Source organism: Dermacentor silvarum, chromosome 10, assembly GCF_013339745.2.
Source record: "Dermacentor silvarum isolate Dsil-2018 chromosome 10, BIME_Dsil_1.4, whole genome shotgun sequence".
NCBI lineage: Eukaryota > Metazoa > Arthropoda > Arachnida > Ixodida > Ixodidae > Dermacentor > Dermacentor silvarum.
This window is the reverse complement of record NC_051163.1, coordinates 21,635,656-21,652,936: the sequence shown is the minus strand read 5'-3', so window position 1 is coordinate 21,652,936 and position 17,281 is coordinate 21,635,656. Positions and strand designations below refer to the sequence as shown.

General features: G+C 47.7%; 1 protein-coding gene across 1 annotated transcript; it reads right to left on the bottom strand.

Moving 5' to 3' along the window:
* Positions 1-1,749: 1,749 nt before the first annotated feature.
* Positions 1,750-15,871, bottom strand: LOC119466153 (serine/threonine-protein kinase haspin). The gene is made up of 10 exons (XM_037726650.2): positions 15,568-15,871; positions 14,381-14,526; positions 12,625-12,791; positions 11,497-11,649; positions 9,371-9,436; positions 8,872-8,981; positions 7,351-7,424; positions 4,780-5,011; positions 4,146-4,245; positions 1,750-2,059 (listed from the first exon to the last, which is right to left on the bottom strand). Exons 1-10 carry the CDS (start codon positions 15,869-15,871, stop codon positions 1,750-1,752), a joined length of 1,662 nt encoding a protein of 553 aa, XP_037582578.2.
* Positions 15,872-17,281: the final 1,410 nt, after the last annotated feature.

Genomic DNA, 17,281 nt, shown 5'->3' with positions numbered 1-17,281 from the left:
TGGTGCCGTTTTTACATACCGCTACTAATATATGCAATCTAGAAAGGCCTCCGTGACTGCTCTGGGTAAGCTGCAGTTATCCTTTGCCTATGTAGTTAGAATCAGGGGTAACTGCAACAATCAATTGCTACTCTAAAGGTTATTAAGCTTCTATCATGTCTTTTTAGATAACGTCGTGATGTAATGTAAAACAAAAATTTCTGCAGAACCCATCCGACGATGAATTTCTGCGTTAGTGCGGTTTGCATTGGAGTGTTGTAGCGCCACACGATATTGGCGCTACTGAAACTCATTATGTATGAGGCGTTTATGATTACGGCTTCCTCTCTCTGTTTCCTCTGGACGCGCTGCACCACCTACTGTGCCGCTTAGAAAACAGCACATAGGGCGTCTTTGAATATAAATTTAAACAAAACGTTTTGAAAATGTATGTCGTGGGTTTGATTCCACCACACACCCAAAATTTTGAAACATTATTTTTCTTTAATTGAACAGGTAATATTCATAAATACATCTTAACGTGAAGCCCATACATGACTTGACCTGAATGACGCCTGGCATGAACGTGCCCAGGATGCTCATTGCGTTTCCTTCGGCGTGTTCACGACAGGCGTCATTAAAATGAAGTAAAGCCAATTTTCCATGGCAATTACTAACGCCTCGCAAAGCGAACTTTAAATTTTCGGTATTATACACATAAATCTGGTACTAGAGTGGGACGGGGCTCCAGAATTTGGCTTTGCCTGGGCCGGCTAAAATACCTTGAAACGCCGCTGTAAATAATAGGGGTAACATTTTTAGTCGATGCCCAGCCGTAACAAGCCGGCTTGCAGTATAAGAGGGACTTGCTTTTCTCGGGGCGCCATTACAATGTTTACGTAGTTCGCGGTTAGAAGTAAACGTGGAAACTATGAAGAGCCCGCCATGCATGAACCAGAATCGCAGTGCTTCCAAGGTAAATTTGTGCTTCTATAGGGCAGCCATCTTTTTCCGCGGGCTGCGGGAACTGGCGAAAAATAAATAAACCATAGAACGGCGACAATTAATAACGGTCAGCCTATTCGTATCGCGTGCTTGCCGCCAGTATTCGCTCGTCATACAGCTTTGTCGTCAGCGGTTACGTCATCAAACCTGCAGCCGCGCGCCAGCCGTGCTGACAGGTGGCGACAGCTAGGGGCCACGATTAAGTGCACTTAGTAATGCGAAAACATTATATATGTCCCATGAGGCAGAAAATCCGGCGTTAATTGTTGACCGCAACGAATGGTACAAAAATCAATGTGACGTCATCAGCGTCTTGTATGGCATCGGTAGCAATACAGGAGATAGTAAAGGTATAACAACGGTAATTAGTAGTAATTATGCGTAACCAATAATGTATTAAAGTGGTTAGAGTGAAGTTAAGTGAATTAAAGTTAGAACAAGTTATAGTTAGGTGACTTAAGGTGCAGTAAAGTGAATTAAGGTTTGTAAAAATTAGAGCAAGGTGGATTAAAGTGAATTAAGACTGTTTAAGATAGTTGTGAAGGAGACTTGAGAATGTATGACGTCACATATCGTGGACGTAACCAATTAATTATCGCAGTCGTCATGCTTTCGCATTCAAACCATGTAAGGATACCTAAATGACTGTCAATTCATTTCTAAATCGGTGCGCGTGAGTAAAAAAAAAAAAAAAAAGAAATCTGGGTTTATGATGCCGGACACTTTTAAGGAGACACATTCAGCGAAGTCAGGCTTGCGTAACATCTATCTGTCGCCCTCGCCCACGAGAGACGACAGCGATCGCGTCACGAAGTGTCCCAGCTTCGCGACGACTGCAGCCGCAGAAATCCGCGTTCGGGACGCGTCCTCCCGGCTGGTGAACGCGCTGTGCGCGAACTGGGCGACGCTGGGGAACCACGGAAGCTGGAACTTCCACGCCTGGAACGCGTCCCACTCCGCCTTCTCCTCCTCGTCGCTGCTGTGGTGGTCCACCGCGAATCGTTCGGCCAGCTCGCGGGCCACGTGGTAGGCGAACAGCACGTTCGTCCTCGGGCAGTGGGCACCCCAGTCGGCGCTGCGCGGGTCGCAGCAGCAGTGAGTGCGCGTGACGTCACTTCACACCCCCTATGGTGTATGGGGACGTATATGTCTGGGCAACGCCTCCTAAATATAGGAGGCGTTGGTCTGGGTAAACGTCCAGAACTGTGGGATTGCATCCTGGGCCGCTATTAGCGTTCGTGAGTGGTCAAGCGAAGACCCTCCCGGGGCGGAGCGTCGAACGCGGCCACTCCCGAATGCGAAAATCTCTGAAAGGCATTAGCATCGAAAAAGGCATCACTACACTAGAGCGGCCGTTAATATGTTCGCAGCGCGCACATATATACTTAGGAAAAGAAACAGGCAGATTGTCCCTTTTCCTAAGTACGTGTGCGTTGTTAACGTATTCGAGATGCAACCGTTACCAACTCGACCAACCTTCAACCCTTTACACTCTGGGATTGCCCGGGCAGTCAACGCGCATCACCATCATTTATTATATCCAAAGCAAGGAGAAAGGGCGGGGCATTACGTAACAAAATTGAGACCAGGAAGAGTCGGCCCGACACACGTGGTCACGTCGCTGTAAGCTTTAGCGCTTTCCATAGAAAAGCGCTATAGCTGCGCCAACGCCTCCTAGACGGCAGGCCTGTGCTTTATGACGTCATGCTACCTGAACCGAAATTTCCATTGACAAGCGCGCGCGGCGCGTCGAAAGCGGTGACGTTGAAATCACCGCGACTTACTCGGGAGCATTCCCATTAGATTCTATGGCAGTCCGGCAAGGCAACATGACGTCATGGATCGAATTGCACAAGCCTTGTGCTGCTATCTAGGAGGTAGTTGGCTGCGCTCAGCGCACGCTCTTCCGAGAAGACAACGGATACGACAGCAACGTGCGGCGGCCACAGTCGCACTTTGCAACGAAGACGATAAATGTTATACGTTGAAATAAACGACCGAAGTTGCGCAAGCATTATTGGGATAAAATGTGCACAGAACGATTCGAAAAGCAAACCGAACAAAATGTGCATCGATTCAAACCTACCGGGAACCAAACGAACTTGATCGAGACCGCGCCGAGCTCACGGTCACATGTTGGGCCGACTTTAAAGGCACGGGAGAGAAAGAGTGACATGGCAGTCGGCGCTCTTACCTTACTTCAAGGATGCGACGTTATATATATATATATAGCTACTAGTTTTTCACACACTTGGCAAAGAGAAGACGCCACCACCATATGACTGAACATCAATCATTTATCGTCATTTAACAACTCACAGCCTGATTTTTTTCTGGCTGAAGAAAGACATCTGCATTGCGCTTAGCAATACTTTTAATGAGGTTAGAACGTCAGAAAATAGTTTAACACCAAGCCCCGGGTGAAATTTTCGGGCTCGTTCTGAAAAACTGAAATGGGTAACGCCTTCATATATCCGCACATTTTCGCGCTGTACAAGCTCTGAATTGGCAGGCTAACCATCCCTCACCCTGTGGCAGCCTGTAAAACAGTCAGTATTGTGGGGGATGACTCCCCTGTCTTGCACCTGAATGGATGCGTCCATTCAGGTGCAATCTTAAGGTGCACATGCACCCTCGGTGGAAAATCGCTCTCCGAATCAGCGAAAGTGGTAGTCGTTGCCAGATGGACTCTATACATGACGTCGCAATCGGGCGTTATCTCTCTTATGTACAAGCGTCACGTTCAGATTTATAGGAACTCACACTCGGTATGTCACGAAATCGCGACCACAGGCTAGCAGGGACAGGGAAAGGGTCCGGAATACGAACCCGGGACCAACGCCTTTCCGGGGAGGTCGCTCTACCATCTGAGCTAACCAGCACGCTAGCCGATCGCTGAGCGAGGACGAATTAATCGACAACTCGAGGCACTGAAGCACTGAACATGAGCACTTTTTTTTTTCTTGAACTGCGAGGCACTTTTTTTTTTTTTTCTTGAACGGGTTTCCTTTGTAGAGGATTTCAATTTTCCCCTTTCATGTACTTTCCTCACAGAAGTGATTTGCCACAAGCTAGAAGGGGGTTTAAATATCATCAACTCTTATTTGGAAGCGCGAACATATCAGCGAATGCAACGGTGACGTTCAGGACGATGTCCCTACCTCATATCTTCCCCGATTATCCTGTGAATGTCCTTCAGCGTGCCGTCGTTGTCGCAGTCTTTCCAAAGCGGTTGCGGATCAGTAAACTCTGTTTCTCCGTCTGCGGGGAAGATGACGCCCGTTACACGAAGAGACAAACGGTATAATCACTCCGCTCTTGTTTGAAAGGAGTACTAACACATATTTTAAAGTTATCGACACTCTACCAAACGCTTTTCGCAGGCGAAAGGAATGACACCAAATTTGAAGGTTCGGAAACGGTTGTAAGATATTTTAATTTGAAACTATATACGGTTGGTGTCGAAATGCCACACCTCGTGACACCCACATCATCGTGACGTCGTGATACAAATCAATATTTGCTGACGTCACGTAGCAATAAGGCCATAGGTGTTATGCCGTTGCTCATAAAAAATAACAAGATTACTGCTCGCGTTTCGTGTAGCTTTCGGGTATCGTAATCGTGGGTGAATTTTTTATGCACGCACACGTGTTTCGCGCTTCCCACTCGAGCCGAAGAAACTTCTTAGGAAAAAGCGGAAACCGATTGACAGCATGACCTCCAAAACAGGGTGGCACGTAATCGCGCATGGCCCGGTCTCAGAGGCTATATTCTAACAGAAGAAAAATTTACCTATATCCACGCGGGCGGCACTAAAATCGGCGACGTATGCGACGACTCCTCGGGTTGGGACGTCGAACCACTTCCCGTCTACCTTCCACTGTACGATTTCCCTCGACGTACTCGTGATGTAAACGCTGTCGAGGCGAAGGTGTCGGTGCTCGAAGTTGAGTCCGGCTTCGGCCGCCGCCAGAGTGAGTATGACCTGCTGGAAGACGCTGACCGCCTGCCCACTGCTCAGCGCCTGTGGACGGCAGATTATATTATATTACACTAGACTAGACTAGACTAGACTAGACTAGACTAGACTAGACTACTAGAGTAGACTAGACAGTCTCAAGAAGACAAAACAAGACAAGACAAGACGGGCGGACGGACGGACAGGCAGACAGACAGACAGACCCTGGAAAATCAGGGAAAGTCCGTGCGCAACTAACCACACGCCTGTAACCAAATGGTCATTATTTGTTCACAGTTGCATCCCTTAGTGTCTTTTTCATCCACAACATCTTGCAGACAACCACGTGAGCAGTTTGAAAACAATTTATTGACACCAGTGGGCATGGTCAAACCATGCAATAGCACTAAAAACCAACTGAAACTTTATGCACGAATCTGGGTAATATCTGCTATAAATATGACCAGGTCCTCATGTTGCAGCGGCGAAACAGGTTGATTCCATCCGTAATATGCAAATCACTAATTTTTCAGCTAACTACCGCACACGTCTTCGCTTTAGCGTTGCAAATTTTTCAGCAAGAATTGGGCACATTGCATTAGCGAACACCCAGTTGCATTTCCGACAGCTGATCAAACAGTAGCAGGGCGGCAGAAGCAGTAATGGTTTCGTATTCGTGCGCATTCGCTGAGGCAACGTATGGCGCGCCGCCGAAAGCGCCATCTCGTTCCTCTAGAGCAAACTGCTCCGCGAAACGGGTCAATAGGTGTTCTGTGCTTCTACTCTCTGAAGGGGCAAAATTGGAGTTGGGGAGAAAGCGTTATAAGCTCGCTTCCACAAAGGCGGCGGTTGCGTTAGCCAGTTTCGCGCCTAACAAAAAGGGTAGACGTGAGGGGTGCTTCGCTCGCCGCGGACATCGATGGTCACCGTAGCGCCCTCAAAAATTTCAAAGTGCCGAAAAATCGCTGTCGAGGTATCCCTGGGTCCACCACTGACATAGATAGATAGATAGATAGATAGATAGATAGATAGATAGATAGATAGATAGATAGATAGATAGGTAGATAGATAGATAGATAGATAGATATATATAGATAGATAGATAGATAGATAGATAGATAGATAGATAGATAGATAGATAGATAGATAGATAGATAGCCCCCGGAAAGAACGTGAAGTATCCAAAGAATGCGAACGCATGAATACATGCGAGCCGCACACGTATGTAAAAAGGGCGACTCCACGCTGGCTGTAGGCTCGGGATGTAGGATGGATGGGCTTTCGGCAATTATAAAAGATGCCACTCACGCAGGAGTAAATGGCTTGGGAGTCAAGCAAAAAAAAAAAAAAAGTGAGCAGTGGATGCATGCGCTGGTTCCCCGAATCAAAACATTGATCCGCGGAGTCGTTGCGCATATTCCGAAAAGCAACGAGGCTTTGCGATTCTGTAGAAGTGGTGGAGGTCGGATCCTGTTTGGCCACGCTGTTCATATGTACCGAGTCATAATGCTCCTAGAGTAGAACCCATTGCACAGAGAGCACATGCGTGTGGGACGCGTTATCCTAACCCGTGGGGCATAGGATTACAGTGCAATGGGGGCACGTTGCTTAAACCTATTCCATTTTGCATCTTTCCTCAGTGCGACCGCTGAGGCACAAACTTATTTTCCTTCCGGTGGCGCGCTGCGCTCTTCCTCGACGCCAACCTGGGACGCTCACACCAACGACCTTGATCAGAAGTCTGCCATAGCTGAGCCGCGTGTTAAATAACGGCACGCGATCACCGGCTCTGGTGCAGTGTACACATCCCTGAGGATTTATATACCAAGTGCATTCACGTACAAGAGCTATATATGCAATGGTCACACCTCGTTCGACCAGCCATATACGCACGACGAGATTTTAAATGCCATGCTTTTTGTGGCAAGTTAGAAGAGCATCTATGTGGTTATGCACCCGCACGCAAATATGGATACATACACGCTAGGAAAAGACTGGAAAAGAGCCCTTGGGGCCCTTTTGAACACGTGCTCCGTGTTCCAGCTCCTATTGAACGCGACTGTACATCAATTCATGGTAATGTGTTTTTGATATTTTTTTTTTTCACTATCTTTGGAGGCTCCTTTTTTTTTTTTTTCGCTTTGACGGTCTGCTCTTCGAGCTACTGAATTTTCGAAATACGACGTATAATGAACGTCGTTGCTGTCGTGTTAGATGTCGTCGTGGATTCGCAATAATTAAGGGTTACTGTTTATTTGCTGTTTTAATAACAAATTACTTCGTTTCTTTACCTATTTTAGCTAACGAACGTACCGTTCCTTGTCCGCACCTGTCGTGACCAATTATCGGCTAAACAGAGAGGGTCACGTGACGAACGCGTCTTGCAGTCAGCGCGATGTACATACCTGCACCGATGACAGTGGAATTCCGGCGTAGTCCATCTGCAGCACCAGGTAAGGCTGAGGCACCTCACGATAGGCTGAAAGGGGACGCAGGTAGAGAGCGATTGACTAGCTTATTAAAGCAGTAGAAGCAACGTGCATTAAGGCAAACGTCATAATAACGAGGCTAGAATGCTAGGTTAGCCTTGCGGTACCATCTTAACGTTTGCTTTAAGGAAAATAAGAAAATGATTATTATCAGAGAGAAATGGTACGCGACGATCCCCCCTCCCCCCCAATTCCCTCTTCCCAATAAAAATGATCCTTTGAAAATCGAGACGGGGCTGACGTCAGTGAACACCCCATATTTCGCGGTTCATTAAGACATTTGAACGTACCGTTTTTACGCGCGAGGGAAGTTTGGAAGGACGTAAGGGAGAGAAAGCAAGGCAGGAGGAGAGAGTCAGGGAAAGGAAGTCGCAGGAAAGAATATAAAAGGCAAGCAAAATGTTATGCAGATCATACGCACTGTGGGATTAATCAATGCATTCAGGGATGGAAGAGAAGAACTATCGAAGAGTATAATGCGAGATAATGTAGTACTATCTTTCTTGCATTATGAATCCTTATCAACTAGCTCAGCTTTCTGTCGTTCTAAGATAATGTAGATATGAAATTAGGGATAGAAATGATAATGGAAGGATAATTAATAGGGAGATAACTGATGAAAAGCGAAGGAGAGGAGTAACGTTTGTTCTTCCTCCCCGAAGTTGATCAAATCTCTTTAAGGTGATAATCGGCGTTGATGAAGCAGGTGACATGTTTGGAGGTAGCAAACTTGGAGACATATATCCCAGCGAAAATATTTACGCAGTCAAATACAGAGTTTCCAGAAGAACGCTGCTTCCCAACCCTTGGTGACGGTGTCATCGCTCCCACATTCACGGGTATACTCACCCCTGCATTCGAGCGTTTCGCGCACAGTCAGTTACCGCGCAGAGAGAGAGAGGGCCGAAGAAAGTGCTTGTATGTTTTAGTGCACCACGTCGCCTAATCGAGCACGTTTGAGAGATGAGCGGCTTTACAGAGGGAGCGGAGGGAAGAATTTAGGTATACAAAAGATAACGGAAGAATGAACGAAAACTGGGGAAGAGAGCGGGTGTATTTTGGGGATGGAGTTATGGGAATGAAAGGGTCGCGGGAATAGGAATCTTGGAGCAACAATGCCTTGATTTGGGCGAATTGGTTCATCTTGGCAGTGTTCATGGAACGTGAAACGTTCTTGAACGGATTGACTATACAATCTTATGTATGAACTGATTGACTTATATAATCTTTTGCATGATTATGCGTGCAAGATGTACCTGATGCGCAGAGCATAAAATAGATGATCGTTTGAAATAAACGCTAGTTGGAAGCTCAGCGCCCGTCCTGTCGTACGTGTTTCTTTCGGCTTTGTTTTTAGCGCGTTTTACAGGTATGAACACTGTCAACCTTGAAGGCAATGTTCATTTTTTGTCCCTAATCCTCGGTTCACTCCCTCACCGATGATGTGGTCGACGCTCCTCGGTCTGGCGTCGTGGCAGACGACAGCGGCGAACTTGTGGCAGGCGTCGCTCAATTCCCGCGGGTAGCCGTCCCATACGCACATAGCCCTGTTTGTCCCGAAAACGGGGAGTCGAAATGAGCATCCATCGCGTGAGCGTACGTCCACGTGTACGTTCTCATTCATTATGCATGAAACTAGCTTTCTTACGCAGTTCGTTCAAAAGCTTGATATGGAGCATCCACCAAAGCTGCCGTGAGATTTGCATGTATTTGCCATCATCCATCCTTTCATCTCACGCCACCCAACTTATACTGTGTTCCATTCTATCTCATGTCATGCCCGTCTTTCCGCCTTGTGCTAACACTCAAAGGTCGACATGCTGTATTTTTGATCAAATGAGAGTTTAATCACGTGATAACAATTCTAATTGCCGGTAATAAACGGAAAACATGCGCGGTCTTCAGATTCAACAGCATGCAGATGACACGTACTTACCGCGTGAAAAGAAGGAATCCCGTGGTAAAATTGTGTGCTCTTTCGTCGGTTAGGCGTTCGAGAGCCCTGCAAGAAATGAGAGTGGTGTCGTTATGTCAAAAGTTATGACATCCGTCATTATGTCAAGAATTAGCAGGTCCGTGATGTTTGCGTATGTGTTACAGAATGCCAGTGACGACGGATACGGAAAGCGAAGCAGCAGGTTGGGGGGAGGGAGGAGAGGGAGTGGTTGTCACATCGATCCAGGCCGTTTCACTAAAGGCCGGAACAACGAATTGATTGATCTGGCGGACGAGCTATACATATACAAACTAAACAGAGATCCCTCATACTCACTCACAAAATATACATTCAAGTTAGTGATCACCCAGACTCAAACTCACCAACATCAGACTCACGCAGGCTCCGACTCACACAGACTCATACTCACTCGGGCTTACTCTGATTCACGGAATCACACAGACTCACGGAATCACCCAGACTAACGGAATCACGGGATCAACCCCACTCGTGGATAAAGAATCACACTTATTAGGAATTGTGGAGACGGATTCCCATGACCTCAAAATAAAGGGAATCGCATGCGATTCAGACTTACACGCGGATATTCGGACTTGTACAAGCTCCAGTTCACCGGAGTCTGACTGCAATTCACGCCGACTAACTCCAATTCAGGATCCCATTCACACGGATTCACCTCGACTAATTCAGACTCCCACTTGCTCGGTCTCATTGTACTTGCGTCCGATTTAATCGGACTCGCTCAAACTCCGACTCGGGTGGCGCCGAGTATGAGTTAAGTATATGAGTGAGTCGACTCATGAGCGACTTCACCGAGGTATGGAACTACTTTTGTAGTCGTATACAGTCATGTTAGAGGTGACAACCAAGTACTAAGCCACGAGGAAACAAACATACACCAGCAGAGCTGGTCGCCATTGAGGTAATTACGCACACAGGCTCGTGGATTGCGTCAAACTAAGCTCGTGAAATTCACATGACACAGCGTGTCGTGCGTTTTCAGCAAAGTGCCATGTGTCTTCTTTGCTGATGTCCGTCGCCACGAAAAAAGTCCTATCAGCCCCGATACCATATTTCTATATGGCCTCACGGGTTAATATGGGAACATACCGGCTCTTTGTATAGGATCCCATATAATGACTTGAAATTATGGATTTAATATCATACGGCTTTACATTGGGGCCACACGGATTTTGTTCAGGAATTCATTTGATGATGCGAGATTATGGATGCGAGACATATGGGGCACATGGGTTACATATGACACATACTTATATTGGAATGACATCGGTTTTGTTCAGGATCCCATTTAGTGATATGGTATTATAGATGTGCGGCATGTTGGGTAGATCGAATTTATTTATAAGTACGTTCTTGCGTTGGAAATCGTTTAGCACAACTTTCGACGTGCACCACCTCACTCTGCGTGGAACGTTGTGTCTTCTTGCGCACGCCGAGGATGACGTCACGCTCCGAGACCGTAACGGATCGTTACGTCACGCTCCGAGACCTGTCTCTACTATCGTGCTTCCACAAAGTGCTCGTAGTTCGGCTCTGCAGCGACTGGCTCGCGTAACGCCCGCAAACTGGCTTGCTTTTTGACAGCGAAGCTGTTAGCCTCTACTCGGTCGGGATTTTTCGTGGCGCGATCAACCAAAAAACGGCAGGTGCACAAGGGGTTTGTGTTTGAGTTTCCACGTTAACAGAATTATGTTTTCTCGTATATTGTAACAACGATCCGAAGCTATCATGTCTGTCGCTTGTGTGCAAGTCGTACTTTACGCATTTTGTGCCGGAATTTATTTTTAAACATTAATTTAGTTCAATGAGGCACTTGCGCTTGGCGGACTGCCTATGGAAGAACGAGGATGTATGCGTCACTTCCGCACACGTGCGGGCGCGCGCGACGTATGTCGCTTGTGGTGGTGGTGCTTGAGTGACGTCGTCTAATTCGTCAGTTGGGGTGAAGGTACTTGTCTACCGTTCACACGAGCTTCGGTGTACGTACACTTTCACAGAGTGGAATGGAGGCGGATTGTCTCTCTCTCTCTCTCTCTCTTTTTTTTTTTTGCACACAGAGGGCGCGAGAGTAATTGCGTGCTCACCTGGCTACAAGCAAGTGGTTGCAGAGCTGCCTCGCGTAACGGTCAATGTACTCGATGTGCAGGACCTTGAGCACGGCGATGCCGCCCGGCGTTCTGACCCGAAACACGTCCGAGTGTTTTCCCTCGTTCATCATCACGATGTTGCGGGCACCCCTGCGGCCGCAGTGGAATAGCCTTAGCCACGTATTCACGAGCGAGCCTCAAATCAACCTCTACCTCGACTCCACGATGATGACGATGATGATGATAATGATCATGATCTTCGCTAATGGCATCCCCTTATCATCGCGGTGGCGACAGTCACATAGCTTGTGTGAGTAACTTACGCTTCACCATATCGTATTCTAAAAGTTTACTTATCTGTCCTTTCCCTCGTAATGCTAAACATGTCTGTGAAGATCCCCATCTTTACCCTGCGTTTTTTTTTTTTCACTCTAATCGTCGCTTGCTGATCTCCACCATTGACCAGTTAACGCTGTCATCAGCTTCGAAGCCCAGCACTTCGGGTATGTGGACGTTTTTTGCTCCAGGACCGTTATCCCGTTACGTTTGATGCACTGAACTATAATATTTGCCCAATAACTGTTGTAAACTTGGCCGCGGGTATTCACAATGCCCTCAGTGAAAATTCGGGCCAATTAAGCTTGTCGACGCTTTTTCTTTTTTCATTTGCGCCGAATGTGACGACGAGTGCCGCCGCATCTATCTTCGTGACGTCACGTTCTGCAGCCTTGTCTACGGGACGCAGAGAACACGAAAAATTCAAGGGGCACTTACTCGTAGTTATCCCAACGTGGATGAATGCGAAATCAAAGGGACCACCAAAGGTCGTCCGTTCGACTCCTGCCAAAGGTAGTGGGTTTGAGTGTCTTAATCGACTATATCTTAACTGTGCCGTAATTAACTCCCACCAATGGTCATGGATTCGATTGCGGTAATGAACTCTACCCTAATTAAACCTGCATTATAAAACTTTGCCTTATTTGACGCCATCAACTGCCTCGATTGGCTCACTTGGACCTTTTGGAGTTGGTCACACCAACGCCGGATTTTCCGCCTCATGAGCCATCCAACGCTTTCGCATTAATAACCGAAATAGATCGTGGCCCACGTAAACAGGGAACTCACGTGCGGGCTAGGACGTCGGCGAACGTGGTTGCCGACAACTGGCCGCAGGCTCCGAGCAGTTCGCCGAACAGCCGCGAGGTGCCGCGCGTGTCGAGAGCCGGGTGGGACGCCTGCAGGTTCTCGGCGAACGTGTCCAGCACCACCTTCACGAGGTCCGATAGGCCGTCCTTTGGCCGAAAAGGGGGGCAAACGGGGAATATATTTTTATAGAAAGGTCGCCGTAGTGAGGATTCTGTAGCAGTGAGGATATGTTTAGGTATCGTTAGTTGTCTCATCGCGTATTTCCGCAGGGAGAAGAGCCGCTAACGAGCACATATCTAGCTGTAGTATAGGTTGCTATACATATAGGCCGACTCGTCATATGTGCGTTGTCTCCAGCCGGGGAGCGCCGACGTGCAAAGTGACTGCCATCCTCCTCTCCCACCACCTCAGCACCCTCCCCGTAGTTGCTACAGGAGGAGAGGGCGGCGGGAGAAGAGGAGGGCTAGGGAGCCTCCATAACGGTACATGGAGGCTCCCTAAGGAGGGCTGCCCTTCCCGTGCGCTCCAACACAGCGTTTAAACTTCCAGACGCCGCAAAAGCACTCGCGCGATAGCGCGTGCGTCTGAAAGAGCTACTACAAGTGGTGTCCAAGTCCACGCCTCGCAGGGTGGCGCCCTCTGGATTTAAAATGCGGATCTTAAAGGCTATGCTTCTGCTCGTTGAATGCGGCGGAAGCGATTTTTGGGGAACCGGAAACACGTCATAGGCGTCGGGTTTTGGAACACCACCCTAGCTATAGTCGGCGTTCGGCGACGAGCGCGCCTCGCAACTCAATTGCGATGCCTTTTGCGCCTTCGTGAGCCTTTGTGCTGGTGGTGACAGCCCGACCACAGCCGACCGCCACGAAAACGAGCGAAAGAGCCCAAGAAAACTGTTCGCTTTGAAAGCGCGCGCGCGTGCGTTTCTGAAATCTGGCTTCTCCTTTATGCTAGTCTTTATGAGGAGCAGCCCGCTTTACGTGTTACTTTCGTTCCACGCTGGAAATATTGGCGCACGTGTGCAGGCCCGGGACGACACCAGCATGAAAAGGACCGAATTACCGAATTGTTGAAGGGTTTATTATTCGAAAAACGCAGGCGAGGGCAAGAACACACACTACATACATACATACATACATACATACATACATACATACATACATACATACATACATACATACATACATACATACATACATACATACATACATACATACATACACACATACACACACACACACACACACATACATACATACATACATACATACATACATACATACATACATACATACATACATACACACACACACACAACGCAGAAACACACACACGTACAGCACTCTAATGGCACATTCAACTGGTTCCTACTGCGCCCCAATTCTCTCGGAGCTCTCTCGAGATGGGAGCCAGAGAACGCCTGCCCCACCCGAAAGTGCTAGCTGCTACCAGAACACTCGGAGTGGCCCTGTGATCGAGTTTTTTTTTTTTTTTTTCGAATTTCTGCAGGCTCCCACACACTCTCAGGTTTTGAAGGTGGGATTGCCTCCGAGCGCTCTGAGCTGGAGCGGCGCGCTCTGTGGTTGCGCCGAATGAACCAGGCGAATGCGTTCCGAACGACTGGTTTCGACTATAGCCGAATGCAATCCGCATCGCGAGAACGCTCGAAAGCCGACCAGTCGAATGTGGCACATAAGGAATCGCCGAAAGCTGAGCGGAACTGAACTGAACTTACGAGCGAGGATTCTTCCTGGTCACTTAGCGCGTCTCCGTCCAAGAGGTCGTCGCTGCTATCGTCGTTCCGTTGCACGGGCCTGCCGAAGGCCCCGCCCATGGGTCGCCTCTCGCCGGAATTCCTCGAGCGGTCGCTTTTCATCGGGCCTACAACCAGTGTCGTGGTCATTCAAGGCACCTTAGAAACAACATCCGATGCAACAGTACAATGATTCAATAATTCATTGTGCCAGTATAATGATTCACTTCATTTCTTTGTTTTGAAGCTAAACATTTCGACAGAATTACCTGTCTGTTTGGGAAAACTGATTAGGACCTTGAAAGTGACTCCAGCCAAATAAGGGAATTTATTTGGTTGAAGTCACTCTCGAAGTCCTAATTCCTTCATCTTGCCCTCAATATATGTACATTAGAAAGGTCTAGGGGCATATTATAAAGTCAGCAGCAATAAAAATAATTAAATTATGGAGCGTAACGTGCCCAAACCACGATCTTATTATGAGGCACGTCGCAGTGTGGGGCCCAGAATCAATTTTAATTATGGGGTTTTACGTGCCAAAATCACTATCTGATTATGAGGCACTCCGTAGTCGGGGACTCCGGAATAACTTGGACGAACTGAGGTTCTTTAACGTGCACTTAAATCTAAGTAGGCGGGTGTTTTCGCAATTCGCCTCCATTGAAATACGGCCGCAGTGGCCGGGATTTGATCCCGCGACCTCGTACTCAGCAGCCCAACACCATATCCACTGAGCTACCACGGCGGGTCCCAGCAATGGCTCTCTCTGGATCACACAACTGAATCTCGAAGGCCGCGCTTCTTGTTATTGCAAGCGCCAAAAACGATAAATAATGTATTTAGTAAGAATAGCGATTTGGGGGCATGTTGGTCAAGTTGATGGCGTGACTTTTGCCGCACGAATCCCTTAACTGCGGAAACAAAAGAAAAATAACGAAGGGTTAGCGATGGTGTCCTTCCTTCGTTAACCCTCCGTTATTTTTCTTTACGCACTTCAGTGCTTCGCGCAAGCAAAAAGTCACGCCATAATATGGCGTATATGACGTCATACCGGTTCCGCAATCGCTTTCGGTCCACGCAGTCGGCAAAAGTATACGGCCTTCAAGATCCGCGCTCGTCTTTGCCCAGAGGGAGTCGTCGCTGAGGCGTGGCTACAATTGACCGCATACCTTCGCAATACTTGCCGCAACCATCGTCGGTTTCGTCGACGTCCTTCTCGTCGGCATCACAGGCGACGTTCTTGTGACCCGCGAAAGAGAAAGGGTGCGCGAAGTCCTTCGCCGTCGTGGTTTGCTCCTCCAGCAAGGACGCGGCCAGCATCCTCACAGACGCCTCTGCGTAGGACACGATGGCCAGCACCAGCTTTCCCAGCAAGCAGACGACGACAAAGCCGCAGAAGACGTAGATCATCGTCAGGTCGAGGTCATCTTCGTGCGCGCTGCTGTTGACAGCGAGATCCTTTTTGTGAGACATCGACCTGCGAAAGGCGATAATCGCGCCGTGTGCAGTGCACAATACGTGACTTGAATTAGCAAGCATTAGGAGTTGCCTAAGTTATCACCTTAAATTAAAATTCCACCTTAATCCACCTTGCTCTTATTTGTACCAACCTTCATCAACCTTAATACACCTTGCTCCAATTTGTACCGACCTTAATCAACCTTGCTCTAATTTGCACCAACATCAGTCCACTTTATTCCTCCTTAAATACGTGATTTGAATGAGAAACAATACGCGATTTGAATGAGAAAGCATTAGAACTTTCCTAAGTTGTCACGTTAAATTAAAACTCCACCTTAATCCACCTTGCTCTAATTTGTATCAATCTTAATCAACCTCATTACAACTTGCTCTAATTTGTACCAGCCTTGATCAACCTTAATCCACCTCGCTCTAATTTGTACCAACCTTAATCCACTTTAATCCACATTGATACAATTCTGGGAGTTGGCCACGGCGTCCGTCCGACGCCGTGGCTGTTCACCGTGGGATTTCGCAGTGCGAGCCGCAGCCAGCCGCAGCAGGTCCAGCGGCGGGGACGTGCCATCATCACTCGGTCACGTGGGTTTTGGTACCATCGGATGGCAACAACGGACACCGGATTTTCCTCTTAATGGGGCATATAATGCTTTCGCATTAAAAAGTGCAACGCCTAACAGCCTAATTCGACTACTTCGGGCAGGTTGAATTATGGTTTCAGCTGCAAGGCGCAGCGTTAACAGTGACAGCATATCTTACGTTTGCGTATAGACAACGGCAAGACGTCGGGGCTTTTGTCGTCGTCGAGTCGGACCGCGACAGAAAGTTTAATCACACACACGCTCGCACAGTGTGCAGTGCTCATAAATTCTAACGCTCTGAAACTGTACTGCAGTGCTTCGTTTCGTTACCAGGTTCGCCTGCATTTGTAACGGTGACTTAATTCACTCCAAAGCGCACACTTGAGACTAACTACTCCGTGCTTAGAAACCGGTTACTGAGCGATTAGGCGTCGCACTTCCATGTAATTACGCATAAAATGCGTTCCTTGCTGTTCGCGTTTCAATTTTTCAGCGCAGTGTGAGCGCACCGTATAAGTTAAATTATTAGTGCCTCGAGCGGCTAGTCGCGCGGCTATTTTGCGTGTATTCGCGGGCTGCTTTCAAGCTTGGAAGAACACTTCATGTAGCACGTATTGAGCAACAGGAAGCTGTATCGGGAGTTTATCACGTTGCTCTACAGTTTTCTCATTGACACTTTTAATCTAATTTGAGAAGTTGATTAATTAATCAAGACTAATAATGTAATTAGGCGGAATGCAAGAAAATAATCTGAGTATCTCCAAGCGACGGCAAACAAAATTACCTTGGTTCTGTCCAGCTACGTGGCATTTGCACATTTTTA